This window comes from Chaetomium fimeti (assembly GCF_033439085.1).
Source record: "Chaetomium fimeti strain CBS 168.71 chromosome Unknown B0H64scaffold_3, whole genome shotgun sequence".
Lineage (NCBI taxonomy): Eukaryota > Fungi > Ascomycota > Sordariomycetes > Sordariales > Chaetomiaceae > Chaetomium > Chaetomium fimeti.
Genome location: NW_026944331.1, coordinates 1,988,781 through 2,015,689, shown reverse-complemented (window position 1 = coordinate 2,015,689; position 26,909 = coordinate 1,988,781). Strand labels below are relative to the sequence as shown.

The window sequence follows — 26,909 nt, the reverse complement described above, 5'->3', positions numbered from 1 at the left end:
CATGTCTGTGATACCTACCCGGCGCCCGCGCGAGGCGAGTGTTGTCCGGTGTTGGAATGTTCGACTTTGGGACTTACATGCGGCTGGTTAGGTGGGGAAGGATCGGCGCTGGGGTTGGCCCCGGGGCGCGCGCCGCGCGCCCCATGGCCTGGGTTGTTGGATGTTGAATGTTTCTTGTGTGAGAGTTGGTGGTGTTCAGATGGGGGATGGTAGCACGGTGAAACAAATGTGTGGTTACGCCCATGGAATTCTTTTAACGAGATTGGATTGTTACCGTTCCCGGTCCTTCAGCAACCTAAGTTGAATAGACTTCCTCTGGCTGGAGGCGACCGGGGTTAGCGATTATGTTTGATGCTGAGAAAGGTGTCTCGGTCCCTAATCTGTATAACACAGTATTCATCTTGTCAAGTTAGCACCTACAATGTTGTAGGGGCACTTTACTGAAAACAGCCAGTCATCAATGCAGCATGCCGCTATCAGGCTATGCGGCAAGGGAACGACCTACATGGAATCTCAGCTCCGAATTTACGACTCCTAGCTCGGAAGGTTCTCGCTTTCAGATGCTACCGAGCTCAAGGTAAGGAGGCAAGGTACAGTAGCAACCCCCCAAACCTCCACCGGACCACGTTCATTCTTCGCGGGCGCCCCGTCGTTTGTAGGGTCGGCATCGGTGATTCAATGATCTGTCGTCGATGACGTTCACCTAGGTAGGGAGACTCGGAGGCAATTTCTTCTCCACTCTAGCCCGTTCTAGGCCCGGGACGGCATCTTCGGTCATGATCGGCGCGGGCCCGCGTTCATGCCTGTTGGCCGCGCCAGCGCCGGGACGGTTACACTAGCACGAACTCGCAAACCTACACGAGGTGACTCGCTCACCTACTCGCCCGGGACACGGACTCAACGGACAAGGCCGGAAGAAACGGAGATGGGGACCCATCAACAACAAATCCCACTCTCAACCCTTCAGCGACCCGCCAGATGACCTCATGCCGCATCCTACCCTACGTCCGCCGTTGCTTTGAGATCATACTACTGTGTAGGCCACGGTAGTTAAAAAGACACGCGAGATAGCGCTAACTGGGATACGTGGAGACGTGGGTGTGTTATTCCGACAAGTGTGGCCCTCGATCGCCCCGATTCCCCTCGATCCGTGGGGCTAGACATCATTTCCGACGCCAACCCGAGACCTTGTTCGTGCAAGACATCATGATTTAGACATTGCAAGACGTCAGAAACACACGGGGCTTGGTTGGTCCAGTTAGCACACTTTCGATCGTCACACGAGCACAGCACGACAACAACGGACAGGTGTCCCCAGCGGAGGCATGGACGTTGTCAAGTTGGGGTAACACGGTAACTAGGTACCTACCTAGTATCCCGTCTTTTTGATCGGACCGGAGGACCGACAATACTTACCGGAGCGAACAATTCCAAGCCAACGACGGGATGTTAATAACGATGACCGAACGCGGCCCGACCTTCCCCGGGAAGCCTTTGAGAAGTGTGAATCCCCTCAAAACGCCACAGTCAAAAGCCAGACAGCAAGGAAAGTAGGGCAAAACAAGGCCAAGAGCACGCAAACTCCATCGGAAACAACACTCCGGACCAAAACGTCCGGAGTCTCAACGACATCAACAATAACAATGGAAAAGCCCAGAAATCCTGGCAGGACCGCATGCATTTTGTCAAGTTTTCGGATGGCGCCGAGCGGACCGTTAATGGGGGGCCGCCCACAAAAACACAAGGTTTGGTAGGTTCATCAAGCTGATGGGGCGGAAAAAAACCGTCATCATTTCCTGCTTTGTCTTTCCAGAAAGTGTTTCCACTCTGGATCCCCGTGGGGATCTTGACTCCAGCGTCGCAGCCGATCCGTTCTTCGATGGCCGTTTGCTGCGGCACGTTTCTTGAATCGACGCAAGGGGGCGAGGGATCGAAAGTTCGATCACGGTCTCGATTCTCGCTGCGACCGGAGTAATTGTGACGGTAATTCGTTACACCATCTCACGTAATAATCCATCGAAAAGCTGCGACGGCGAACTCAACGGAACCGCGAACGGCCGACCGTTTGTTCCCTCACACACCATCCATTCGGGCTCGGTCTCGAGTCGGTGTGCCAAGGTGAGGCTGTCACGGCACCACGGCTTCTCCAAGGCCGATTGGAATCTGATAAGTTCCATTTGTTGAAAGTGTGAGGCAACGCCTGACCCTTCCCTCGTGCTTACGCCCTGCGCATTCACATGCCAGCGGTTATATTCTGTATGTTGTATGTAAAAGCCCAACACCGGCAGCCTGGGACGGGTGCCAAAGCCAACCAAATCCGACACCACAACACCACCATCCCGAATCCATCCCACGCTCTTTCAACACAACATAAAGTGGTGGGGGTCAGGTGCCGACACAGCTGACCCTCCCACCTGAGCCACCATTCGGTCGGTCTCGACGACTTTGTCACCTCTCACTTCCGAGCCATCCCATCCCATCCCCATCCCATCAATCACCATCACTATCACCCTTCCATCTTGACATCCCCCTTCTCCTTTTGTGACTTCCCGCCGTCCATATTCTTCAGCAGATAGCTCCGCTTGAAGTACTCGTTCGGGTGCACAATGGTCTCGAGCTGCGCCGCCGTCATGACACCCTCCTCTTTGGCCCGTTTCATCTCCGTCTTGTGCAAATGCTCAAACACACTGCAACCACCCCCAATTTGCGTTAGCTTACGTACTCTTTCCGCCCTAAAAATAAAAATGAAAAAAGGGGCAGACGCGCGTGCGTGACGTGACGTGCGTGACGTGACGTGACACATGTCAGATGGATATAACAAAAAAAAGGACATACCGGTTACACGCCATGTGAAACTTCTGGCTGTCCTTATCCTCCTTGACGCCCTGCAGGACGGCGCGGTCGCCGACGCCCGAGGCGCGGAGCAGGGTGGTCAGGTTCTCGAGGGAGAAGTGGCGGTAGGGGCAGCCGTGGGCGTCGCCGGGCCCCGGGGCGTGCTCGGTGAGGATCTTCTGGCAGCTGTAGGGGCTGTAGCCGCCGCTGCGGCGGTTGGAGTCGCCGCCGACGTCGCCGTAGACGTGCCGCACGTTGTAGCGGTACTCCTTGTTGAAGGTGTCGTCCGTGATCTTGCTGAACCCGGACCGCCAGAAGACCAGGCACTCCTCCAGGTTGAGCCCGATGCCCTTGAGGAAGAGCGTGTACTGCAGCCGCCCGAAGTGCTTGAGGTGCGCGTCCCGCCGGAGCGACCGGTGCAGGTGCGTCATGCACATCGGGAAGTGCTGTGATAGGTTGTCCATGTTGCGCGCCGTGATCTCGGCGCCCTCGATCGCCGCCCCGGAGCCCGTGTAGCTCGCGTCTGGCGCGACGAAGTTCTTGGAGAGGTGGTCGAGGATTGGCGCGAGGCGGTCGTCTTCGTCTAATCGCGGGAGCGCGCGGGCTGTGAGCTGTAGGGTTTGTTAGTCGACAGCACACACCTAAAACGAAATTCTCGTGTGTGCGTGTGTGTGTATGCCCACCTCTAACGCCTGCGCCAACCGCTTCGTGTACGCATTCAACACCATGCTCTGCTGCTCCCTCCCGGGCACGTACGCCTTGCCCGCCTTGACATACACCTTGCGCGCCTCCACTAGATCAGGCACGCGCGTCCAGTCGACCTTGCACCAGTCCTCGTCCAGCACCTGCTGGGCGCGCTTGCCGTACCCGAACCCGATGGTAGTCGCCAGCTGGGGCGCCAGCTCGCGTTTCTCCGCATCCGACACGGGCTCCCAGTCGAGGTTGAGCCCGCTCACAAAGGCGGCGCGCTCGCGCGAGTCGTCCGTCTGGAAGCGCAGGCGGAACAACATGGTCTCGACGCGGGCGAAGCGCCGCCGCAGGTCCTCGGTCGACGCGAAGGCCAGCCGCAGGATGAAGTGGCTGTAGTGGTCCCGCTGGCGCTGCAGGTGCAGCTCCGAGCTGTTTGAGCTAGTGGCGTCTAGCGGGAGGTACTTGTCGAGGAGCGGCTTCATGTGCAGGGCCGTCTCGGCGGGGGTTTTGTTGCGGAAGGAACATGCTTCGAGTTCGGCGAGGACTGGAGCGCCATGGCCGGTCAGTATTGGTATTGGGAGTGACCGACTGTCCTCGTCTATATGTTTGTACACTGACCTCGTAGCCTGTTTATCGCCCATTGCTCAAACTGTTCGAGGGTAATGTCGGCGGTGGGTGGTGTTGCGTAAAAGTTTAGGCGGTGCGGATACTGCGTCTCCTTGTACGCAGGACCCGCGAACTGCTTCTTTCGGTGGTCGACATTTCGCTTTTTGATGTCGATGCGGTTCATTGTGGAGGCTACGTGGCTTTGGTCTCCAACGGAACTCTTGATTCTTGCTTGGGGTCGTCGCCGATGTGGATGGACTCGGGCAAAAACGGTCCCGCAATGGGGAGACGCGCCGCGACGCGCTTTCTTGGGGCACAATTAAAGTGGCCCAATCGGCGTGTCGGAGTGCTTGATAAACAACCCTAACCCTATTCCTTTGCGAGTTCCCATTCCCAGCCGTGACGACTCTCGTCTTCAGGATAGCCATGGGTGTGAGTTCACTGCCGAAATTTTCAGGATGGCAGTGTTAGGCACAAGGTCGTGACAAGAGTGCCTGCAAGGACGGTGCTATATAATTTACATTTTAGTTGCTAGTTTTCAACCACTACGAAACCACCTCGGTAGTGCAGTGGTAAGAGTGAACCTCGTCGATTTCCCCCCGTGACGCAAGACCGCTCCGGGGCCGGAGAATGACCACAGTCTTCCTTTTTCGATTCCTAGTTGTAGATTTCCCGTTTGTTTTTGTATACCTTCCCCCCTTTTCGTCCGAATTATGTAACCGCCCGATGCCGCACCTTCCCTACCCCCTCCCATTCAGTCAACTCTTTCTTCGCAGAATCGTATAGGCATATCAGTAGAATTGAGTTCATCAGCCCTGTCCGGGCTCCTCGATGTATTCACCGGACTTTCATCCACGGCGTGGGACGAGAGTGCTGTCGTACAACATTTGCCCGAAACCACGCCGGCTTCGCCATCTCTAGCGATACTGCCATCAACGGTATGGTGCTTTAATTTAGCCCATCCCATCGAGCAACCGCCTTCGATAGCCTTGTACAAACGGCGAGGTCAGTTTTCCGATCGAGGGTGGGGTTCCCCAAATCTTTCCGGGGACCGTTGCCAACATAAAAAAATGACCGTTGCTGGCGTTTATTGTGCCGAGTCGCCGTCTGCTTTTGCCGTATCCGCTTGTTCTCCCCACGCCATGTACCCCTGGAGTTTCCACAGCAGCATCTGCAGAGGAACGGTCGCTTTCCTGCCCAGCAGATACAGAGACCCATCCTGAAGCAGTTCCTGCTGCCTCAGCTCGCTGAGGTGCTTTTCCCCCAAAAGCTCACGCAGATTGTGAACCGCGAGCTTCGCCCCAAACCGCACGGGGCCCATATCCATTGTCGACAACCTCGGCGGAACATACTCGGAAGCGGGCTCCGAAGACGGATTACCATCCGGGGGGCCTAGATATAGCAGACATCCCCGATGTTTGCGGTCCTTGACATTGTTCCAGGGCTCGCACTTGGTGAGATACTTCCGTTCGGAGCCTGTGACCATGTTTGAAAAGTAGCAGAGTCGCTCAACAACGCGCCTGCGCATAATTTCCAGCAAGACCGTGTCCATATCGCTGCGCCAATTGGCCTGGTTTAGGAGAGTGCCGGATTTGGATTGCCCATATTGGCTCATGCGGAGGAGTCTTTTTTGACCCCTGAAGTACGGGGACTTGTCCCGCTGCAGTTCTTGAAGCAGCCGTTGACTAGCAAGCGTGTATGCACCAGGGCCTGTCTTGTCAGCATCTTCTGTCTGCGCGGCTGACTTGTCCGCTTTCAGCTCTGCCTCGGCCGACTCCGGTGGATCCTGTGCCGCCTCCGGTGACGGCGGCTCGGCTGGTTCGGGCTCGGGGTGGACCGTTTCTGAAGCTTCAGGTTCGGCCGTTGTGTGAGTGGCTGGTTCTGACCCGGGTCCGACTGTTTCGGGCTCGGCAACTGTGGGAGCGGCTGGGACCTTTGTCTCCAGATTGTCAGGCACAAACCAAGGGACGTTTGTCTCTGGGTGTGCGATGAGATTAAAGCGCTGAAGGAAGAAGGCGGGGAGGGCGACGCCGGTAAGGGGACATTTCCGTACAGGTCTGGCCAGAGCTTGGGCTAGAGGCAGGTTAGAGAATATCTAGATAGACTCAAAGACGCACGGAGTATTACCGTAGGGATTGCGGGCCAAGTGTTGTTGCCATTTGGTCGGCTTGTGCTCAATCTGTCGCGGTTTGGGCGTGGTGAATCTCTGCCTAGCCTCATGGAATGCTGGGTCCATCAACGGGGATATGGGTAGTTCCCCAACAGCGGTATCTACTGTCTTCGCTTCTGGATCTACTTGTACATTCGAGTAGACATCATCCGAGACGGAGTGGTCATCTTGCGAGGTCTGTGGTTCCGCATCATTGTTGATGTTGCTGTTGTGAGAACCTCTAGCACCCGGGGCCCGGCATGCCCCATGATAAATGGTGGGGTATAGTGATGGTCTGTGCCAGCTTCGACATATGGCTTGCATGACGGAGCCGGTTTCAAGTTTTTTGGATGATTGTTGGTTATGAGGCCTGAGTGTGAAGGTGATCTCGAATAATTGAACCTCGAAGTGGAATATACATGCCAAGAGGCGGGATCCTCCCTTGAACTTTCTTGGCGACGCAGCCAGCTCCACTCCACTTCAGCCATTGATTTGGTCGGCCGTTACGGTGCCCGCCTTTCACTCCTCCCACCACGGCAGGAGAGGTACTCCAAATCCACCCACTTCACCAACATAACATGAATACCCAAAGAACAGCATTACGCCTCCTAAATGGGATAGGCGCGCGACAATGCCGGAGATTCTCCCAGTTTAGCGCGCCTGGGGTGGCAATGCCACCCACCGGCGGCATCCCGATGCCATACATCACCGAGGTCACAGTAGGTTGTCTCGAGCCACCCGTGTTGTCGCATTGCTAATAGGTCAGTCCGGGGGTTGGCGGACATGTGAGTTCTAGTTCAGAAACGTCTTCGACCTCTCAATTGGCACTAACCACACCCCGAAGCCGACATCTTTTCCAAGTTGTTGCAAGTCAGTGTAAACCCTGCCCGACGCCATCGGCGCAACTCTGACCCGGATAGGAACGCATAGTATGCCTTAACGGAGCCATCGACGACACCGTATCGGCAGCGATTGTCGCCCAATTGCTATGGCTCGAGTCGGACAACCCGGACAAGCCCATCACCATGTACATCAACTCTCCCGGCGGTGAGGTGAGCTCGGGGCTCGCCATTTACGACACCATGACCTACATCAAGTCGCCCGTCTCGACCGTATGCGTGGGCGGCGCAGCATCTATGGCTGCCATCCTCCTGATCGGCGGCCAGCCTGGGAAGCGATACGCTCTTCCGCATAGCTCCATCATGGTGCATCAGCCCTTGGGCGGGACCCGCGGGCAGGCCGCCGATATCTTGATCTACGCGACTCAGATTCAGAGGCTACGGGAGCAGATCAACAAGATCGTGCAAAGGCATATCAACAAGTCGCTCGGCTACGAGAAATACGACGTGCAGGCTGTCAACGACATGATGGAGCGGGACAAGTACTTGACTGCCGAAGAGGCCAAGGAGATGGGGATCGTGGACGAAATCCTGCATAAGAGAGAGAAGGGGGACGACAAGCCCGGGATCGGCGACGGGAAGGTGAAGCCATGATGCATGCATGGTCAATGACAGGGCGCAAGATGGAGGGGGAGTGGTGCACAGGACCGCTTCGCGTTCCGAGATAACAGCGAAGAGCGACGACGTGCATGGAAGGAACCAGGTTTCCACTTAACTGCGGTCACCGCGCTGGTCTTCACCATCGGCATCAAGGTACCTATTCGGGGGCGGATGGTGGTGTTGTTGAAGGTCCTGGCCTGGACTAGACAGTGAGTTTGTTAGAGAGTGCAACACCGAGGATCTAGGCTGGTGGAAGAAGCAAGGTTCCCGGGGTTGAATATCCGGTGGGAGAAGAATCCTGTCGATGCACTCTCTCCTCTTCTCTCTCGTTGCATGTCGAGTCACAGGAACGTCAAAGCTCCTTGACACTTTTCCCCATAAGCCAATCGGGAAGCTTGTAATTCGATGCAGCTGTTGCGGGGATCCCGCGGGGACCCTTGTCTCTGTCCCTGTGACTTGGGAACACAACTATTATTTTAGCTCCGACTTCGCCCAAAAGTTCGAGTCGGGTTCCAATTTCTCAAGACAACTCACTCTTCAAACATCACTAGAGGGTCAATTGGCTGGTCTTGGTGGCTCTAGGGTGATTCAGATACGCCTTAACCTTTTTCACCTCATCCCGTTGCTATTTTTGTCTCGTCTTCGTTTCTTCCTCTGATCGAGCGTCATGCTCTCGCCGTCTCTTCTGCGCACTGGCACTCCCAGGGCCCTGGCTACGAGCCGGGCCCTACCCTCTAGGAATCAGTTGTATGTCGAGGCAAGGCGATGTCACTTCTCATAGGGGCACAAACTCACCCATGCCTCTAGCCGCCTTCTATCCACAACACCCCGCCGATATGCCGACGAGAAGCTCAACCGGGTGTCCGCCACCATCACACAACCCAAGTCCCAGGGCGCCTCGCAGGCTATGCTCTACGCCACCGGTTTGAATGAGGCAGACATGTCCAAGGCCCAAGTCGGTATCTCGTCTGTCTGGTACGAGGGCAACCCCTGCAACATGCACCTGATGGGCCTCTCGAGTCTTGTTCGCGACAGCATCGAGAAGGCCGGGCTTGTTCCCATGCGTTTCAACACCATTGGTGTCTCAGACGGTATTAGCATGGGTACCACGGGCATGCGCTACAGCTTACAGAGCAGAGAGATCATCGCCGACAGCATCGAGACGGTCATGCAGGGGCAGTGGTATGACGCCAACGTCTCGCTGCCTGGTTGCGACAAGAACATGCCTGGTGTCCTGATCGCCATGGGACGTGTCAACAGGCCTAGCATCATGGTGTACGGCGGCACCATCAAGCCGGGCTGCACCATGAAGGGCGATCCCATCGACATTGTTAGCGCCTTCCAGGCGTACGGCCAGTTCCTCTCGGGGGAGATCAACGAGAAGGAGCGCTTCGACATCATCCGCAACGCCTGCCCCGGCGGTGGCGCTTGTGGTGGCATGTACACGGCCAACACCATGGCCTCGGCGATTGAGACCCTCGGCATGACCCTCCCCGGCAGCAGCAGCTTCCCGGCCGAGGACGCGCGCAAGAAGGCCGAGTGCGAGGGCGTGGGCGAGGCCGTCAAGAACATCCTCCGTGAGAACATCCGGCCCAGCGACATCCTAACGCGGCAGGCGTTCGAGAACGCCATGATCGTCGTCGGCGTGCTGGGCGGCAGCACCAACGCCGTGCTGCACCTCATCGCCATCGCCGACTCGGTCGGCATCAAGCTCACCGTCGACGACTTCCAGGCCGTCTCCGACCGCACCCCCCTGCTGGCCGACCTGAAGCCCTCGGGCAAGTACGTCATGGAGGACCTGTTCAAGATCGGCGGCACCCCGGCGCTGCTCAAGTTCCTCCTCAAGGAGGGACTCCTCGACGGCTCGGGCATCACCGTGACGGGCAAGACCATGAAGGAGAACGTGGCCGACCTGCCCGGCTTCCCCGACGACCAGCCCATCATCCGGCCGCTGAGCAACCCGCTCAAGCCGACGGGCCACATCCAGATCCTGCGCGGGTCGCTGGCCCCCGGCGGGTCGGTGGGCAAGATCACGGGCAAGGAGGGGCTCCGGTTCGAGGGCACGGCCAAGGTGTACGACTACGAGGACGCCTTCATCGAGGCGCTGGAGCGGGGCGAGATCAAGAAGGGCGAGAAGACGGTGGTGGTGATCCGGTACGAGGGCCCCAAGGGCGGGCCCGGCATGCCCGAGATGCTCAAGCCCAGCTCGGCCATCATGGGCGCCGGGCTCGGCCAGGACGTCGCCCTCATCACCGACGGCCGCTTCTCCGGCGGCAGCCACGGCTTCCTGATCGGCCACATCGTGCCCGAGGCCATGGAGGGCGGGCCCATCGGCCTGGTCCGCGACGGCGACAAGATCGTCATCGACGCCGACAAGCGCGTCCTCGACCTCGAGGTGCCCGCCGCCGAGATGGACAAGCGCAGGTCCGAGTGGAAGGCCCCCGAGCCCAGGGCGAAGCGCGGTACCCTGAAGAAGTACGCCGCCCTGGTCAGCGATGCTAGCCAAGGGTGTGTCACCGACAAGGCATAACGGTATTAGAAGGAGGGTATGGGGAAAGTTGTGGGGGAGCGTGGGGGCTGGTGTTTCGAATCTCCTGATTGTACAGATGTGTTTGTGTGTCTGGGCTGGAAAAGGCGCTCGCGATACACTGTCTGGCCGGTGATTAAAAGGGATACCGGGTCAGCAATCTAGGATTTAATCGTCATGTTATTCGTTTTTGTGTTGAACCACCCAGCGGCGATCACCGTCGCTCTGAAAGTTGAACAGATACAACAACCGGTCCAAGCATATCACGCTTCGACCTATGACACAGCATATAAGTCATCCCTTGTTCCCCGAGCAAACACCTCTCTCCACACCATCACCTCTTCGCCCAAGCAGCCAAAAACTCCTTCTTCCGCCTCAACGTCAGCCCAACCCTCTTCACCCTCCCCAACCTCGCCAACGCCTCCCCAATGCGATCCAGCAACTGTTGCTCCTCCGCAGTCGGCCGGTCCTCCGCGCGCCCCTCCCACTCACCACCCAACGCACCACCACCAACAGCAGCAGCACCGCGACCCGAAACCCCGTTCGGCGCAGCCGTAGTGTTGTGCACGGCCTCGGCGATGCGCACGCGGACGCAATGCGTCGGGCGGCCCAGCAGCTTCCACACAAACCCGGCCCACCCGGCGTACCCCAGGACGGGGGTGGTGACGTCGGGGGGCGCGTAGCGCAGGCTGAGTGGGAAGATGGCGCTGTCGGCGGGCGCGGCCAGCAGGGCGGGGCCCAGCGGCAGGATCCCCCGGCCGTTGGTCGTGCCGCACTCCGGGAACACGGCGACCACGCGGTCCGGGTGGCGGGTTATGAGGGCGCGTAGGTCGGTTAGTTCTTGTGGTTGCTGTTCCCACTCTTCGAGGGAGCAGAGCTGGGCGGCGGGGGAGAGGGCGGCGGCGATGGCGGCGAGCAGGCTGATCTGGCGGACCTTGCGGGAGGCTGGGTGGGAGGCGACGAAGATGGGGTCGAAGACGGCGGCGAGGTAGAGGGCGTCGATGGGCGAGGTGCAGTTGGCCGCGATGATGGAGCGCGGGTGCGGCACGCGCGACCGCGGCTGCTGGCTCAGCGAGCCGCGCTTCACCCCGTCCAGCTGCAGGTCTACCCACCACACGCCCGGGATCGCGAGCAGTGACCAGAGCAGGAGCTTGCGCGCGACTGTGGGCAGGAAGGGGAGGTGATGCAGGACGAGGAAGTAGGCGGTTGCGTAGGTGAGGAAGAAGGGCAGGCGGGTGAGGAAGAGGATCGCGTGGAAGATGGTGGCTGGGATCGAGGACGGCGTCGTCACGGGTAGGAAGGGGGAGATGCCGGAGCCTATTGAGTTAAGTGTTAGTTGACGATATAATTAAATGAGGTGGGGGAATAGGAGGAGCCAGCTTGGGTTACCTCTATCGCGAAACTGAGAGAACTTCTCCATGATGGCCACGGCCTCGAGATCGCTTGCTTGCTGTTGGCCGTCGGTGTCTAAACACAGTCAAAGAAAATATGGCGTGCAGGCCGTTGCGTTGGCTTTATGGTCGCATGTGTGTTTCGAGTTGTCGCAGCAGCTGTTCAGAGAAAAGCTGTTGGTGACGATTTGGATGGCCCGACAAAAGATGGGTTTCCAACTTGAGCGGTGGTTGACTTGACGGAGACAGCTGTCCCTGTCCCTTGTCCCTGGGCATAACTTTTGGAGTCGGTGGGGTGCATTGGGAGCCTTGTTGCATGTGAAGGGGATCTGACATGGCTCGTGCGTCAGAGCAAGTGGCGGCGGGCATTCCAAATGCAGCAAAGAGCCAACCCTAACCCGACATCCAAACCAACCCCACGGCATGCACCTCGTAATGATTGGATCTCCGACTTTTGTTTGGTTGCCGGGGTGATTGTTGATAAACTGAGCATCCAGCAATCTGCGCCACACCCATTGCGGAGAGGAGCAAATAACTGCGCCAGACAAGGACCCCCCTCATTATTCACGACGTTGCCGACAACCATATCTGCGCATGGGGCTTTGCTCCTCTCCTCCTACTTGCTTGTGCACTTTGTCATCCCTCGAATGCGCGCAGTCAACATGGAACCCTCCGAGAACGCGGTACGTGCAACATCACGACAACCCCTTCAACTCGACGTTACTTACTGACTGCGACACATCAGACCTTCCGATCGGGGCTGCGGCCCCCTCAAGTCCGCGCCGGCGCAGCCACCGCGGCAGCAACCGCGACATGTCTCCAGGAAATCACCGATTCTCAACACAATTCACGAGTGCAACAGACCGGAATCCCTCAAAAACGTAACCACAAAGGAAGCGGTACGCATGGCATCCCCGCTTGGGCTTGCGATGTGCTATCGATAGCTGACCTAGAGGAACCTGAGCAGTATCTTACCCGGAACAGAAGCGCAAAACATTAGCAGAGAGGGCAGGCGAAACTTCCAGGCCTGCAATCCCCTCCACAACCGGCGGTCTATCGAGGGCTCCGAGCGTTAAGGGCGCCTCCATCACGAGCCTATCCGCCAATGTTCCCGCCCCAGCATCAAAATATGGACGCGCCGGCGGCTTCGCAAAAAGCGTCGGTCCCGCATCTCGCCCCCCGATATCAGGGAGACCTCCGACCTCGATGGGCTTCACTCAATCCACGATGACCCGACCACGAGGGAACACACGAACCCGGCCAGCGAGTGTCATGGCGAACAGAGAAATGGAGGATGAACCTGAACCGGCCAACCAGAAGAAGGGTATGCAGATCCCAGTCTATTCTCAACTCCGTCCACGGGATCCCGGTTTGCGAAAGACGCTTCCCCAACAGTCAGCGGCTTTGCAGACCCGGCAACAACATAGGGACATCTCGTTGCTCAGCAGAGGCATTAAGAATCTATCACTCGATGACCAGCCCAAAAAGAGCACAAATGAAGGCCAAGTGGTCTCCAACCAACTCAAGCGGCCTCCGTCTCGACCATCCCAGTCGGATGTCAAGACGGAGATTACCACTCCCAGCAAGCTTCAACCAGAAGACGCAGCCAGAGAAACCTCACTCGGGCCTGCCGACTCCCAAAGTGCGCTTGCGCCAGTGCCAACAACACCGCCGGAAGCCAAAGTGTTCAACGAGGCGCTGGACACGGTGCGCAAGGGTGTCCGGAGTCCTTACAAGTGTCCCATTTCACCAACCAAGTCCTCTTTCTCTCCGACGAAATCGTCGTATCTCTCTAAAGACTCGAATGTAACATCTTTTACAGGTTGGGACGTCGACGGCCGGCTGAACGAGTTTGAATCGCAATTCAAGGTCATGAAGGAGACCTTCGAGGGCACCATGACCGACAGAAAGGTCTTGGAGGAAGCGATTGACATGGCCAAGAATCGAGGTATGTGCTCTCTAGCCGCCGGCACTCGGGTGAGATGCTAATACTGGGGCAGCGAGCGATCTTGAACGGGAACAGCAACGGCTGGTGGACCAAAATACACAACTCCAGGGTCAGCTTGACCTCCAAAGGCAAGAAAACCACTCATTACAGCAGGAGAAGCAATCGATGGTGCTCGAGATGGAAGCCGAACAAAGAAGACAAAAGTTCGATATGGAGGACCGACAACGGGGACACAAGCACGAAGTTGACGAAATCAGGCGTGAGTTTAAGGGTGAATTTGACCAGCTGAAGAGGGAGCATGCGCATGCCTTGGAGGCTATGGAAAGACACTACCGGGCGGAGCTGGCCGAAGAACAGGCGCAGAGGTCGAGGGAGCTCCAAAATCTGCGCTCCAAGCTCGGGGCAGAGCAGCAAGACATGAATCTGGATATCCTAAAGAAGGAGCGAGAAGTCCAGGAGATGCGGTCACAGGCCGAGATGCTCAAATCCGACCTCGACCTCGAGCAAACAATCAAGGCCACCCTCCAGCAACAGATCGCCGAAATGACGGCCACAAACATGACGCTTGAGGATCGGATGCGCGGACTGCGGGCAAAAATCGACTTCCTTGAATCAGACAGCAAGCAACAATCGGATTCATACGCGAACATGGAGGCGCGTCTCCAGGAGGCCTTGCGTGTTGCCGATGAAGCACGGCAAAAGCTGATCAAAGAAGAAACGGAGCGTCGTGTACTATTCAACAAGTACCAGGAACTGAAGGGCAACATTCGCGTCATGTGCAGAGTACGACCCGTCCTCGACTCGTCAGAAGGCGAGGTCGCCAGGATAGCTTTTCCCGACGTCAAAACATCGGCGCAAATCGACGTCACGGGCCCAGAGGAAAAGAGTAGTCTGGGGGCCATCAGCCGCAAGGTGCTTCCCTTCGAGTTCGACCGCGTCTTTGACCCGCCCGTGCAGAACGAGGAGGTGTTTGGCGAGATCTCTCAGCTCGTGCAGAGTGCCCTCGACGGCTATAACGTGTGCATTTTCTGCTACGGCCAAACCGGTTCCGGCAAGACGTACACCATGTCCTCGCAGGACGGCATGATCCCGCGGGCCACCCACATGATCTACGACACGATCACCAAGCTGCAAGAGAAGTCGTGGACGTACACGATGGAAGGCAGCTTCGTCGAAGTCTACAACGAGGAGCTGCACGACCTTCTCACGCCCGGGCGCGAGTCAGACGGCCGCAAGAGGCTCGAGATCCGGCACGACGACGCCCGCAAGCAGACAACCGTCATAAACTGCAAGACGGTCGCGCTCGACTCGCCCGACAAGGTCGAGACGATGCTCAAGCAGGCGCAAAACAACCGCAGCGTGGCGGCCACCAAGGCCAACGAGCGCTCCTCGCGCTCCCACTCGGTCTTCATCCTCAAGCTGGTGGGCGAGAACAGCGCGACCAAGGAGCGGTGCGAGGGCACGCTCAACCTGGTCGACCTGGCCGGGTCGGAGCGGCTCAAGCACTCGCAGGCCGAGGGCGAGCGCATGAAGGAGACGCAGAACATCAACAAGAGCCTGGCGTGCCTCGGCGACGTCATCGAGGCGCTCGGCCGCGGGTCGGGCCACATCCCCTACCGCAACTCCAAGCTGACCCACCTGCTGCAGTACTCGCTCGGCGGGAACTCCAAGACGCTCATGTTTGTCATGGTCAGCCCGCTCGAGGCGCATCTGAAGGAGACGATTACGAGTTTGCGGTTTGCTACGAAGGTGAGTTCCCTCTTCCTGTTTTCTCTCCGGCGATGGGAAGGACTGCCCAAGGATATATAAACGCTAACGACGTGCGTGTAGGTGCATAACACCCATATTGGCACGGCCAAGTCGACCAAGAAGTTGACTGCTGGAACGCCCGAGTCGGGTCGCTGAGTTCAGTCTCGAGCCTGGGCGGTGTGGTGTTGTGATGTCGTTCGTGTGTGTGGTGTGTGGTGAATCGGGGTTGGGCGGGAGTTTCAGTGTTTATGATACCATGACTCACTCTATAGTATTTACCCCGTGTGGATTGCGCAGCGGGCAGCGCTGTCGAGTATTGTTTTTGTTTTAGGAGGGGAGGGGGGGGGGGGTTTGTTGGCTCGGTTTTTCAGGGGCCGACTGGTCACCGCCGCCGCGTTCAGGGGTTTTGGTTGGGGGGTTGGGGTTGTTTGTATCTTGGGAACGGTGGCCAGCTCTCCTGTTTTTTTCCCTTCGTTTTTTCTTTGTTTACCTTCCCTCAATGTGGAAATCACTTTGATGCTTTTGCCATATGACCACGAGTTGGGACCGTTTTGCTGTGTATGTCTGTTCCCGTTCATGAGTCTTGCGCTGGTGAAAGGGAGCACAGTTTGCCGATAACTATGGAACTACCTATTTCTCAATTTCCTAAGAACACCAAGATTCTTAACAGCTGTCTTCTCAACCAGAGATCCCTCCTCTGACTGGGATACACAGTAGACCAAGCCATTGCGGTATGATCCTTTCTTTTTTTTCTTTTTTTTTTTTTTTTTTTTTTTTTTTTTTTTTTTTTTTTTTTTTTTTTTTTTTTTTTTTTTTTTTTTTTTTTTTTCACTTACGGCGCCCCTTTACGGCCCGGGGCCGTGCTTGGTGAAAGCCAAGGCCCGCCGTGGTTGCCGGGAAATCTTTTTGAGATTTCGCCGATGCGGTCGGCAGAAGAAACCGGCAGGCACCGCCGCGGTTGGAAAATGTCGGTGCATCCTGTCAGCGCGCCAAGAGTCTCCGGGGTCAGCTTCCTCCATGCCGCACAGCAAGCAGCACAGCCGCAGCACCTTTCAGGTTTAACGACCTACACGAGTCATCGAACTCGCGCTCCCCCGGTCACGTTCACGGCGCGACACCGATGCGGGCTTGATTAACTGCCGGGGACAGCAAAGCATCAGGACAATTTTCAAAACTACCATTCACAGATCTTGCCCGTTTGTTCAAGGTAACGTTAATTAGCGAAAAGCTCGCCCAACATCAACATGACCTCGGACTTCCAGGTTGGCCCCGTATCAGGCCGTAAACTGATGAGAGCAATCCTGAACGGCGCTTGACATTCCCGATCGCTGCTTGGCTCGCGCTCCGGTCTCGATCCTTGGACCTTCGGCCACTTAGCCCGCCAGCGGGGTCGGTCGCTTGCCGCCCCGACACCACATTGATAGGGCAATGGAAGGGTTGCAACCAATTCCATATTCCATCGTGGCTCACTGCCGGAGCCAACAGACTCACCATCCTCCGACCACCGTCGTGGATGGGGGGATATAAAGAATCTAGGTTGGTCTGAGCGATGAGCCACCGGTTGGTCGTTTTCCATCTTAGTAACTAACACAACAACAATAACTCCCGAATACCTCGCACCTCATATCCCCCCTCTTGTTATTATTGACTTCTCTCTTCTGCCACCTTGAAGAGATCCTAAAGAGAACAAGTTACCATGACGTACGACTGTGACGTCTTCATTGTCGGGGCCGGCCCGGTCGGCACCGCTCTTGCGCTGGAGCTCGCCCTCCACCGTGTTTCCTTCCGCATCATTGACCGGGAGCCGGTCCGAAACGACAAAAGCCGGGCATTGGTCATGCAGCCCCGGACGCTCGAGCTCCTGAACCGTCATGGAGCCGCCGACGCCATGGTGCAGCGAGGGCCGCATCCTACGCGGTGGGCAAGTGTACGTCAAGAGGAAGCTTGCCTCATCCGTCATCCTCGATGGCCTCGGTACCACCGACACCGAGTTCATCTTGCCCTTGAACGTCTCCCAGGTCGAAACCGAGAAGTTTCTGGATACCTGTCTCGACAAGTACGACATCAAGGTCGAGCGCCCCGTCACCGCCACCAGCATCAGCCAAGATGATTCGGGAGTCACCGTCACCCTCGAACGGCCCGATGGAAAGAGGGAGACGATACGGTCCAGATACATCGTCGGCTGCGATGGCGCCCATAGCGTCGTCCGCCACGCCTCCGACAAGATGACTTTCCCCGGCGGCGCTTACCCCCAAGACTTCGTCCTCTGCGACACCCGCCTGCGTGATTCATGCATCCCGCTGGATCGCTTGACTCTCAACCTCAACAACAAGGGCATCGTCGCCATCCTGCCCATAAAGGACGACATCGTTCGCGTGACCGCCTCGCGCTCGGTCGCCATCCAGAACCAAGAAGAAACGCCCAGCTTGGACGAGCTCCAAACATACTTCACCGCGATGACCCCGGAGGGGTCAGGCACCCTCGGAACCCCAATCTGGCTCGCCCGCTTCCGCCTCCACCACCGCTGCGTCAGCCAGTACCGTGACGGCCGCCTCTTCGTCGCCGGCGACGCCGCGCACATCCACTCCCCGGCAGGCGGGCAGGGGATGAACGCGGGCATCCAGGACGCCATCAACCTCGGCTGGAAGCTCGCGCGCGCGCTATCCCTCCAGGCGCAGTCCCGGAACATCAAAACCGCCACGCCCCACGCGCTCGCGGCCGCCGACGCCCTCCTGGACACGTACGACCTCGAGCGGCGGCCCGTGGGCATGATGCTGCTGCGCGGGACCGACCGGCTCTTCACCTTCCTGAGCTCGCCGGCGGCCTGGTTCGCGCCCATCCGCAACTTCTTCCTGCGGCACGTCTCCCCGCGCCTCGTGCGGAGCCCCGCCGCCCGCCGCAAGATCCTGTACTTCATGTCCCAGTTCGGCGTCACCTACCGCGGCCGCACCCGCCTCGTCGGCGACGCCGCCGGCCTCTTCTGGCGGGCCCCCGTCCGCGGCGGCGACCGCCTGCCGGACGGCAAGGTCGGCGTGGTGCGCACCGCCGCCGCCGCCGCCGAGGCGGGGACGCAGGCGCAGACGCAGACCAGCCTGCAGCGGATCTGTGTCGGCGCGCCGCACCACCTGTTGCTCTTTGCGGGCGACGCGGCGAAGGGTGGGCTGGGCGAGGCCGACTTGAGCCGTGCGGCGGAGAGCGTGGTGCGGGCGTGCCAGGCCGACGTCAGGGTGCACTTCATCGCCGGGGACGACAGGTCGGCGGCGACGGCGGCGGCGCAGGGCGGCGAGGACTGGTACGCCGACCCGCGCGGCGAGCTGCACGCCAAGTTTGGGTTTGGGCCCCGGGCCGGCTACGTGCTCGTGCGCCCTGATGGCTATGTCGCGCATATCGGGCCGCTGGCGAAGTTGCAACAGCTGCTTGCGTTTTTGGAGGGGTATCTGGTCTCGCCTGTTGTCACGCCCGTGCGGTCACGGTTCGATTTTGTTCGCCTTCTTCTTTGGGCGGTTGTGGGTGCTTGTGTGGTCGCTGAGTTGGTGACGGAGGTTGCCCAGATGGTGTGATGGAGCGGCTGGTTGCATCTTGACCCTGGTCGAACTCGATGCTGGGCTTTGCTCTGTTCTTTTTTCCCTTTTTTCCCCTCCCTCATTCTTTCTTTTGTTCTTCTCTGCTCAATGTCTGCTCTGTAAATTAGGTTGTTAAAATGTGCCATCTTGGGTAGCGGACGGCGTTTGGTTCTAGGTTGTACGATTACAAATCTGAGCTTCTTGTTTGGAAATTTCACAATTATTTGTGTATTCTTGTGCTTACTCAATAGGACCGCAAATATGGGGAACGGGGGCGCCTGGCGCTCGTTATCGTAGCCTTGGTTGTAAGCTACCTAGGCAACAGTGTCGCAGGCCACTAGGTACCTAATAGGTAAGGTAGGTAGCTCATGGATCTGGTGGTGCCGCACAATTGGGCCAGGCGGGCTAGTGGCCCCGGGGGAGGCGGCCCGCTTTTGTTTTACGCACATTGAATGCGTCCCGTTGCCTGCGGTATTCGAGTTTCACCATTGAGTCCGAGGTCAGATGGGTTTCAGCTTTGATGGGATGGATATACGCCGGCGCCTTCAGTACCTAGTAGATGCGGATCGTGAAACCATCGCACCTTGATGATAAATAAATGAATAGGCATCAAGTGTGCAGAACTGGCTACCTGCTATAATCAAAGGGACACCTGTCAGCTCCAGGCATCATAGCGTTTTGGGCACCATCAACACCATCAACCAATTTCATCAACTTCAGCAACTCCAACAGACCAACCTAACCTACGACAATGAGCGCCAGATCTCCGGAACCACTGGAAACGCCGGGAACGCTAGAAACACCGGAAATGCTGGGAACACCGGAAACGTTGGAAGCACCGGAAACGCGGGGAACACTGGAAACGCCAGAAACGGCGGGAACGCTAGAAACGCCGGAAATGCTGGAAACACCGGAAGCTCCAGGACTCGGTCGCCTATATTCAGCGCTGAGATCGAGGTCTACATCAAGATCAAACACAACGTGGAAGCTGCACTGCGAGAAAAGCAAAGAACGAACCCTTCTTCCCTACCAGCTTATTGGCGGGGCTGGAACCTTGACGCCAAAAACGACGACGAGGCCAGAGTAAAATCGGAACAGCAGTGCCAGGTTGTTAGAGCTGTTTATAGCAACTATTGATGGCGTTTTGGGCGACGGCAATGGATGGACGTGCGAGTTGGACTCCAGCTTGAGAGATGAGTGGCTCCAATTGGGCCCGGGAACCGAACCAAGAAAGTGGTGTATGTATAGGGCCATCCTTACTCCTTTTCCGTTTCAATATGCTAATAACAGTACAGGGGGTGTCGAGATCATCACGCCACCTATGTCGGTATCGAAGCAGTGGCAACTGGAGATAAACATGGTTTTTGAAGAACTCGGTAAGACGTTCGACTTCTGGACTAATCCCCAATACTGCGGCTTCCACGTACACGTATCGCCCGGGGCAAACACCCGTTATACGCTGGATCAGCTTGTCAGGACGGCCAAAGCGGCCTACTTCTGGGAGTATGCGCTGGCCGAGATTGTCCCGAAACAGCGTAACTGGAATCAATACGCTCAACCGAACTATACCGCTTTCGCGTACCACGAATACATGCTAGTCCGTACCCGGGGTTGGGCTAGAGTCTTTAAGGAGATCGATGAAGTTGCTACAACAGCGCCGAAGCTTCTCGACGTATTGAAAGGCGGGCAGACGGGGGAGGGCGGGACAGCGAACTACTCGACCAACTTTTCTCCAGTCTATGAGAGAGGAACAATCGAGCTGCGCCGTCAGGCCGGGGTTGCCTCGGCTCTGAGTGCCATCCGTGGTATACTCCTGGCTGTTACGCTTCATATTAGCGCTCTCCGCTACGATTTCGATGCGGTTACCAGCCGGACCGACCACCCAAGCCAAGCAGAATTGATAAGGGAGCTTGCTGGCTGCATCAAAAAGCTTCCCGAAACGTGCCACGGTTCCCGATTCGTTCACTGGCTCAAATGGTGCCACGAGTCCTACATTCACTCCAAAATTTTCACAAGCGCGCAGATCAACATCAGGGAGGAGGCCTTCCGTAAGGGTCTTCCGCCACCTGACCAGGAGTCCTACCACAGTACTTCGGAGGTAGCCCCTCCCGGATCGATGGTACCCCCCTCATATGTACTGGCTCCCACCGCCAGGAACACTGCCCCGCAAGCACGTCAAGGAACAACAGCCACGCCCCAGGAAAGAGGAGGAGCGAGCGGAAGAGGAGGAGCGAGCAGAAGAGGAGGAGCGAGCGGAAGAGGAGGAGCGAGCGGAAGAGGAGGAGCAAGCGGAAGGGGAGGCGGAGGCCAGAGCTCATCAACCCCATCGCGGACCCCCGCGGCCCAAGACGGAAGAGGAGGAGTAGCAAGCGGAAGGAGAGGAGAAACGAGCGGAAGAGGAGGCGGAGGCCAGGGCCCATCAACCGGAACAGCGCGACCGCCCGCGCCCAGCACCCCCGCTGCTACCGGTGCTCCCACCCGACCGCCCGCGCCCAGCACCCCCGCTGCTACCGGTGCTCCCACCCGACCGTCCGCGGCCCGGACCGGCGGCAACACGACGCGTCTGCCCGAACGCCCCGCAGCGTCTGCTTCCCGACCCACGGCCACTTCTTCCCGGCCCGCGGCCGGCTCCGGCAACACCGACACCACCGCTTCCGCCCCCCCTACCCAGCGCCGCCGCCGTCAGGGAGAGGGCGATACCAATGCCTAGATTGGTACTCCAACGGCGGTTGGATTCCCTGGGCGGTTTCAAGTGACTTAACGTCATCGCCGCCGGCGGACGGAACAGTTACTTTACGGTCGACGTCACCAAGACCTGGAGGGGGACGTGGTGAGATGGGGGGGACGTACCTAGCGGGGATTTGGAGCTTTTCGGCGTTTTCTTTTTATTCTTTTTTCCAGTTCTCCATCTTCCTCTTCAGTGAAATTCAAATTGAAGAGTGCTAGGTTGGGATACATAGGTACCTTGCTGCCCGCGGTTCACCCTGTATTCCCACAATTAGACGATCACAAATTAATTTAATAATTAGATGACGGCGAAAGCAACAGCGCGCTGTGGCACCCCAACTTTAAATAGATATGACTCGATTCGTGTAACCCTCGTTTAGTTTTCTTACTCTTATTATTGGGTACTGTATTATTTTATTATGTGGTAGGCACAGCTGCCTTCGAACTATGATTTCTTTCTGGTGTTATTGAAAACCAGTGTCATCGAATCGTGGCGAAAACGTTGTTATACCGCGGATAGATTCAATTTACCATGTTGAAGCTGCAGTTGTGGTGATCACAGTTACATGTTCTGCCCACGGTTTTGGTGGAGTTGAGGGTGTTCTTATCCACTGCTTGGATGCGCGGCTCGATTCGGGTGCCGATGTGACAATGCCATCCTGCTCCGATAATGCCCTCCGAACCTCTCGGGATAATCGCGCCATCCGCGACGCACCGCGGACAACAACAACTTCATCACGGCCAGCGACCGCGCCATCGCCCATCGTAGACGTCGCTCGTCAGTATAAATATTTTGGTTGTCTTTTTTTCTTCCTTAGATAACAGCGACGGATTATTTTTGGGACGTTGCCTTTTTACGCCGATCCTGCCCAACCTGTTGCGACCTTGAGAACCACAAAATCCTGATCACGACCAACTGCATCAAGACCTGGAGTCCTGAACCGACATCGGTTCTTTGGTAATTATATAACCCACCCCTCCCTCGACCGCTCTCATGCTAGACCTCTTCCTCTAACCCACAAACACAGCCAGCCACTACCTACCACCCAACACAACCCATAGTCGGCTATCACAGCCATCACAACCACACCGCCATGGGCAGCAACAGCATGTTCGAGGACCAACCCAGCCTAATCCAGGTCTTCGACCCGGAGGACGCCACCACCACCACCACGGGATCATCATCACCATGGAACCAGGAACACCCCAACCCAACCCGCACACCAAAAGCCCCCACCCCGCTCATCCTCATGCACGACGGCGGCGGCACCATCTTCTCGTACTACTGCCTGGGCGACCTCCGCCGGACCGTGCACGGCATCGCCAACCCGCACTACGAGACCGGGCGGGCCTGGGCGGGGGGCATCCCCGAGATGGCGCGCGACTACCTCGGCTTCGTCGCGTCGGTCGTCCCCACGGGCGGCGACGTCATCCTCGGCGGCTGGTCGCTGGGCGGGCTGCTCGCGCTCGAGATGGCGCGCCAGGCGGCCGCGGATGGCAGCGTGCGCGTGGTGGGTTTGGTTATGGTTGATTCGGTGTGTCCGCTCGCGCCGGTGGGCGGGGGGCGGAACCCGCCGCTGGTGGTGCCGCATGCCATGCAGTGGCATGAGCACACGCGCCCCGAGACGCGCGAGAAGGTCATGCGCTGCTTTGCGGAGGCGGTGCGCATGGTTGGGGAGTGGACACTGCCGGTGTGGGAGGGCAAGGCGGGGGATGGGCCCAAGCCGCCGCCGGTGGTGATGCTCCGCGCGCGGGAGAGTGTGCCCGTGGCTGAGGGTGTGAGTCGGGTTGACCTGCATCGGTCGGATCGTCTGCTGGGGTGGGGCGGCTACAGGAAGGATCTCATCAAGGAGATTATTGATATTCCGGGGCACCATTACAATGTCTTTGATACGGAGGATAACGTGGATGCGGCTACTGAGGCGATCGCGAAGGCTTGTCTGTTAGTGGAGAAGTTGGATGCTGGCCGGGCGTTTTCGTGAGCTTGGATTGGGGTGTTGAGAGAGTGTTCGGATCTGGGAGGAGACTTGGATGTTGTGGATAGGGCTGCGCGGAGAAGCAGCCGTGTTGGGATTTCAGGATAGACCGTCCTTGATAGACCGAATGAGAGTATACAAGTTGTCTTTGTTATACAATGGACCCTTGCACCTCATACTTCTAGTCACACTGCTATCGTGTGTATAACCACTGGTACATACTCACAACCCGTTCGCTTGATTCCTTATGTTGTCCGTGGCTCATCACTGGTTATTTACGTGTCCCGGCTTTTGAACAAGAGACTTTACCAGGGGAACCATTTGTCTGTTTCTCCTGATTCTGTACTCCTGCGAACGATCCAGGGCTTCTGCTGGGAAATGGTGGAGTTTGAATTTTACCCGCCCGGGTTATGTACATCATATCCGAACCATCTTGATTTTCTTCGGCGTACCTCAGGTAACTAAGACCGGGAGTATTTTGAGACGGCGATATTAGTATACTGTGTATGGATGAGACATCAGTGTCGATTTCCATACTATTCACAAAATGTAATTCTCTTTCGAACTGATAGACTTTCGATCTCCCTAGTCCCACCAAACACTCCTGTCGTACTTGTTCTGTTTGAGAAAGAGACAATGAATGCAAGGAATCCGCGCAGTGCCGCACGGCGAACTCGAAGGTATCGTCTGCCGGTGGTTCGAACCTATCGCTCGACAAGTAAAACGGCACTTAAAGAGCCCCTCGGGAATTGGCTCGTGGGAGCCGCTGAAAGAAGCTTGGTGAGACGATGACTCGAACTGTGCGACTCCACAATGTGGCGGCTTGTGGTGCTGAACGGAACTCGGAGAATTGGCGGTTGCGCTCATGTAATTGGTGGAGATTTGAGGACCGACTCGGATCGGAGCGGCGACGGTGCCGCTGAGGCCAAATTCCGAGCTCCACGCACAGGCAAAGTGGGGCGTTGCAGATTGCAGACGTGCACAGACCAGCCACACCCGCCTATATATTCTTCTCCCGGCTCCCAAATTCTGGAACTCTTTTCTTTTCTTCTTTAGCTCTCTTTGCCTTTTGGCTTAGATCAAGTGTAGTATCTGTTCTTTTCAGTTTAATCTCTGAAACTGCTCTACGGAGTAGATTTATTTGATTAAATTAATTTTTGTCCCTCGAGACTCAGTCCACTCGGCTTGCCGAGCCTGAATCTCACCGTGTCTCCAGTATTACACTGCCTCTGGACGACGCAAACCTTTTTCATTGCATTCTCGGGCTTTGCTCGGGATGTGGGGAAGAAGAAGATTGTCAAATGCGGCGCGTTTCGCTAATTGTTCAGTTACGGCTTCCAGGCCTCGGCCGAGGCGCTATCTTGTCAATTTGGAACAAGGACCTGTTACGCCTTGCTCTAATCCCAAGTTGGCTTTCTCAACAAAGATGCATGCGAGGCAAAGGGGCAATGTTCAGCTGTTACGCGCCTCTGTTCAGGATGAAACAAACGCCGTGTTTGACGCCGGGTGAGCGACCTGTCGACTTGTGACGTCGGTGGAGCGCGGGCTCCTCCAACATCGACTGTGTATTTCTCGACGCGATTTTCCGACCGGCCATTTCGAGATGCGCTTTCCGAGTACTCACTTACACGTCCATTGATTCCCTCCCTCTATTCTTACCATGGCCGGCCTCGCCGCTTCACGACACGCTCCGTTCCCGCGGCACCCGCGACGCAATGGCGGCTACGCAGACGCGAACCTAACGGTACCACCCGCCCCAACAGGAAACGCCAACATCCCCGTCCCCCGCTCCCCATCACCACCACAACAACCATCAACACAAACAACAACAACAACACCACCACCACCACCGCACCACCCCCCAACAACCACCGACGCAAAACGAGACGCCGCACGCCACGAGCTCGGCCGCTACAGCAAGATCGTCCGGCGGCTGCAGTGGAAGCTGCCCTTCCTCGCGCAGGGCTACCGGCAGGCGGTCGACCGGGTCGGCGCCGACCCCGACGCCGTGTGCGAGGCGGAGCTCATGTTCAAGCTCGACTTCTTCGAGTACTACATGCTGGTCGAGCGCGCGCTGGTGCACCTGCTGGGCGTGTTCGGCGTGGACGTGCCGCGGCACGCGCACGGGCTCGGGCGTGGGCGTGGTGGTGGTGGTGGTGGTGGTTCTTGGGGCGTTGGGGGGGAGGGGGGTGGTGGTGGTGATAATAAGAATAATAACAATAATGGGAAAGGACTTGGGGCGAGTGTGTGGCACGGCGAGGGCAGGCACCGCTATCATGCCAATGTGCTGGCCGCGCTGGACCGGGAGGAGAACCCGCTGCACGGCGCGTTGGGGACGGGGGAGGTGAGGGCGCAGCTGGGACGGGCGAAGGATTTGCGGAACCGGTGGAAGACGGCGGCGGATGAGCCCGAGCATGATCACGGCCGCGGGAGCAGGTCCCCCGCAAAGGGTGGTGCGAGCCCGGGGAGGGAGTGGCGGTCTAGGAAGGTCGCTGCGCCGCTGGACTCGTACCGGCTCGAGCACATGCTGGAGGTCATCTTCCAAGGGTTTGACGAGGGGTTTAGGATCGCCGAGGAGTATGCGAAGGGCGAGCGGGATACGGATATGCTCGAGAGCGATGGGAGAGCCATAGATTGGACTACCATCGGGGATGAGGAGGAGCAGTGGGAGTTCATGGTGGAGGCTATGGACTGGGAGGCGGTTTGAACCGCCCGCCTCCCTTTGGTGACCGAGGGGGCATGTGGCTACGGCTTGGTATGTAGATTGCGTCGTCTAATCGAGCATTTTTGCCCACGGCGGCGTATACTACGCCGCACAAGGAAACTTTACCCATTTCTTCACGACAACCGCCAGGGGCGAGGCCGACGTTGAATGCTGCGACTTCATGCCTTGAATATTGAGTCCTGGTCCTAAGCATCCCACAACTAACCGCTTCCCCAGTCGTCCGGACTTAAACTAGGCAGCGACCCGAGACTGAGCTCTATTTCCTGAGCTGACAGAAGGAACCCGCCGTTCCAACGCCCGCCGATCACACCTGTTACGACGGCCGTGGGATCCTTCACTCAGCGCCCGTCAGCTCGTGTCTGCATACCTCGAGCATTTCGTGGCTCAAGTCGGCGCGCGCGGTGCTCAACAACTCATCGTCAGCACGTCTCTGTTTTTGACTGGTGTCCGACAAGGGCCGGGCATCATTCGCACAGTTCACAGTTGGTTAACTAAGCCGGGATCATTTTCCGGCAATGACATGTCAA

General features: G+C 57.5%; 9 protein-coding genes across 9 annotated transcripts; 6 read left to right on the top strand and 3 right to left on the bottom strand.

Annotated features, from left to right (window-relative positions):
- Nucleotides 1–2,146: 2,146 nt before the first annotated feature.
- Nucleotides 2,147–4,405, bottom strand: B0H64DRAFT_391575 (eukaryotic and archaeal DNA primase, large subunit-domain-containing protein). Its single transcript, XM_062803485.1, has 4 exons — nt 4,141–4,405; nt 3,516–4,066; nt 2,836–3,443; nt 2,147–2,687 (listed from the first exon to the last, which is right to left on the bottom strand). Exons 1-4 carry the CDS (start codon nt 4,310–4,312, stop codon nt 2,507–2,509), a joined length of 1,512 nt encoding a protein of 503 aa, XP_062660718.1. The 5' UTR covers nt 4,313–4,405; the 3' UTR covers nt 2,147–2,506.
- Nucleotides 4,406–5,215: 810 nt separating this feature from the next.
- Nucleotides 5,216–6,364, bottom strand: B0H64DRAFT_416391 (uncharacterized protein; the record flags this gene model as incomplete). The annotated part of the gene is made up of 2 exons (XM_062805164.1): nt 5,216–6,201; nt 6,256–6,364. The coding sequence occupies 2 exons, from the start codon at nt 6,362–6,364 to the stop codon at nt 5,216–5,218; spliced, it is 1,095 nt and encodes a 364-aa protein (XP_062660717.1).
- Nucleotides 6,365–6,809: 445 nt separating this feature from the next.
- On the top strand, nt 6,810–8,266 carry B0H64DRAFT_391570 (Clp protease-domain-containing protein). The gene is made up of 4 exons (XM_062803484.1): nt 6,810–6,996; nt 7,044–7,062; nt 7,122–7,147; nt 7,198–8,266. The coding sequence occupies exons 1-4, from the start codon at nt 6,856–6,858 to the stop codon at nt 7,768–7,770; spliced, it is 759 nt and encodes a 252-aa protein (XP_062660716.1). The 5' UTR covers nt 6,810–6,855; the 3' UTR covers nt 7,771–8,266.
- Nucleotides 8,108–10,347, top strand: B0H64DRAFT_120510 (dihydroxy-acid/6-phosphogluconate dehydratase). Its single transcript, XM_062797938.1, has 2 exons — nt 8,108–8,523; nt 8,584–10,347. Exons 1-2 carry the CDS (start codon nt 8,444–8,446, stop codon nt 10,304–10,306), a joined length of 1,803 nt encoding a protein of 600 aa, XP_062660715.1. The 5' UTR covers nt 8,108–8,443; the 3' UTR covers nt 10,307–10,347.
- Nucleotide 10,348: 1 nt separating this feature from the next.
- On the bottom strand, nt 10,349–12,015 carry B0H64DRAFT_120541 (uncharacterized protein). The gene is made up of 2 exons (XM_062797939.1): nt 11,693–12,015; nt 10,349–11,620 (listed from the first exon to the last, which is right to left on the bottom strand). The coding sequence occupies exons 1-2, from the start codon at nt 11,721–11,723 to the stop codon at nt 10,638–10,640; spliced, it is 1,014 nt and encodes a 337-aa protein (XP_062660714.1). The 5' UTR covers nt 11,724–12,015; the 3' UTR covers nt 10,349–10,637.
- A 5,072-nt stretch (nt 12,016–17,087) lies between these two features.
- Nucleotides 17,088–18,951, top strand: B0H64DRAFT_416386 (uncharacterized protein; the record flags this gene model as incomplete). Its single annotated transcript, XM_062805163.1, has 2 exons — nt 17,088–17,259; nt 17,318–18,951. 2 exons carry the CDS (start codon nt 17,088–17,090, stop codon nt 18,949–18,951), a joined length of 1,806 nt encoding a protein of 601 aa, XP_062660713.1.
- Nucleotides 18,952–19,656: 705 nt separating this feature from the next.
- B0H64DRAFT_423463 (putative amidoligase enzyme-domain-containing protein) lies at nt 19,657–21,788 on the top strand (the record flags this gene model as incomplete). Its single annotated transcript, XM_062805609.1, has 6 exons — nt 19,657–19,782; nt 19,872–20,037; nt 20,072–20,192; nt 20,250–20,931; nt 20,971–21,483; nt 21,743–21,788. Exons 1-6 carry the CDS (start codon nt 19,706–19,708, stop codon nt 21,786–21,788), a joined length of 1,605 nt encoding a protein of 534 aa, XP_062660712.1. The 5' UTR covers nt 19,657–19,705.
- A 508-nt stretch (nt 21,789–22,296) lies between these two features.
- On the top strand, nt 22,297–23,811 carry B0H64DRAFT_391564 (Alpha/Beta hydrolase protein). Its single transcript, XM_062803483.1, has one exon. The coding sequence runs from the start codon at nt 22,776–22,778 to the stop codon at nt 23,661–23,663; it is 888 nt and encodes a 295-aa protein (XP_062660711.1). The 5' UTR covers nt 22,297–22,775; the 3' UTR covers nt 23,664–23,811.
- A 1,107-nt stretch (nt 23,812–24,918) lies between these two features.
- Nucleotides 24,919–26,499, top strand: B0H64DRAFT_423461 (uncharacterized protein). Its single transcript, XM_062805608.1, has one exon. It carries the CDS (start codon nt 25,318–25,320, stop codon nt 26,362–26,364), a length of 1,047 nt encoding a protein of 348 aa, XP_062660710.1. The 5' UTR covers nt 24,919–25,317; the 3' UTR covers nt 26,365–26,499.
- The last annotated feature ends 410 nt before the right edge of the window (nt 26,500–26,909 follow it).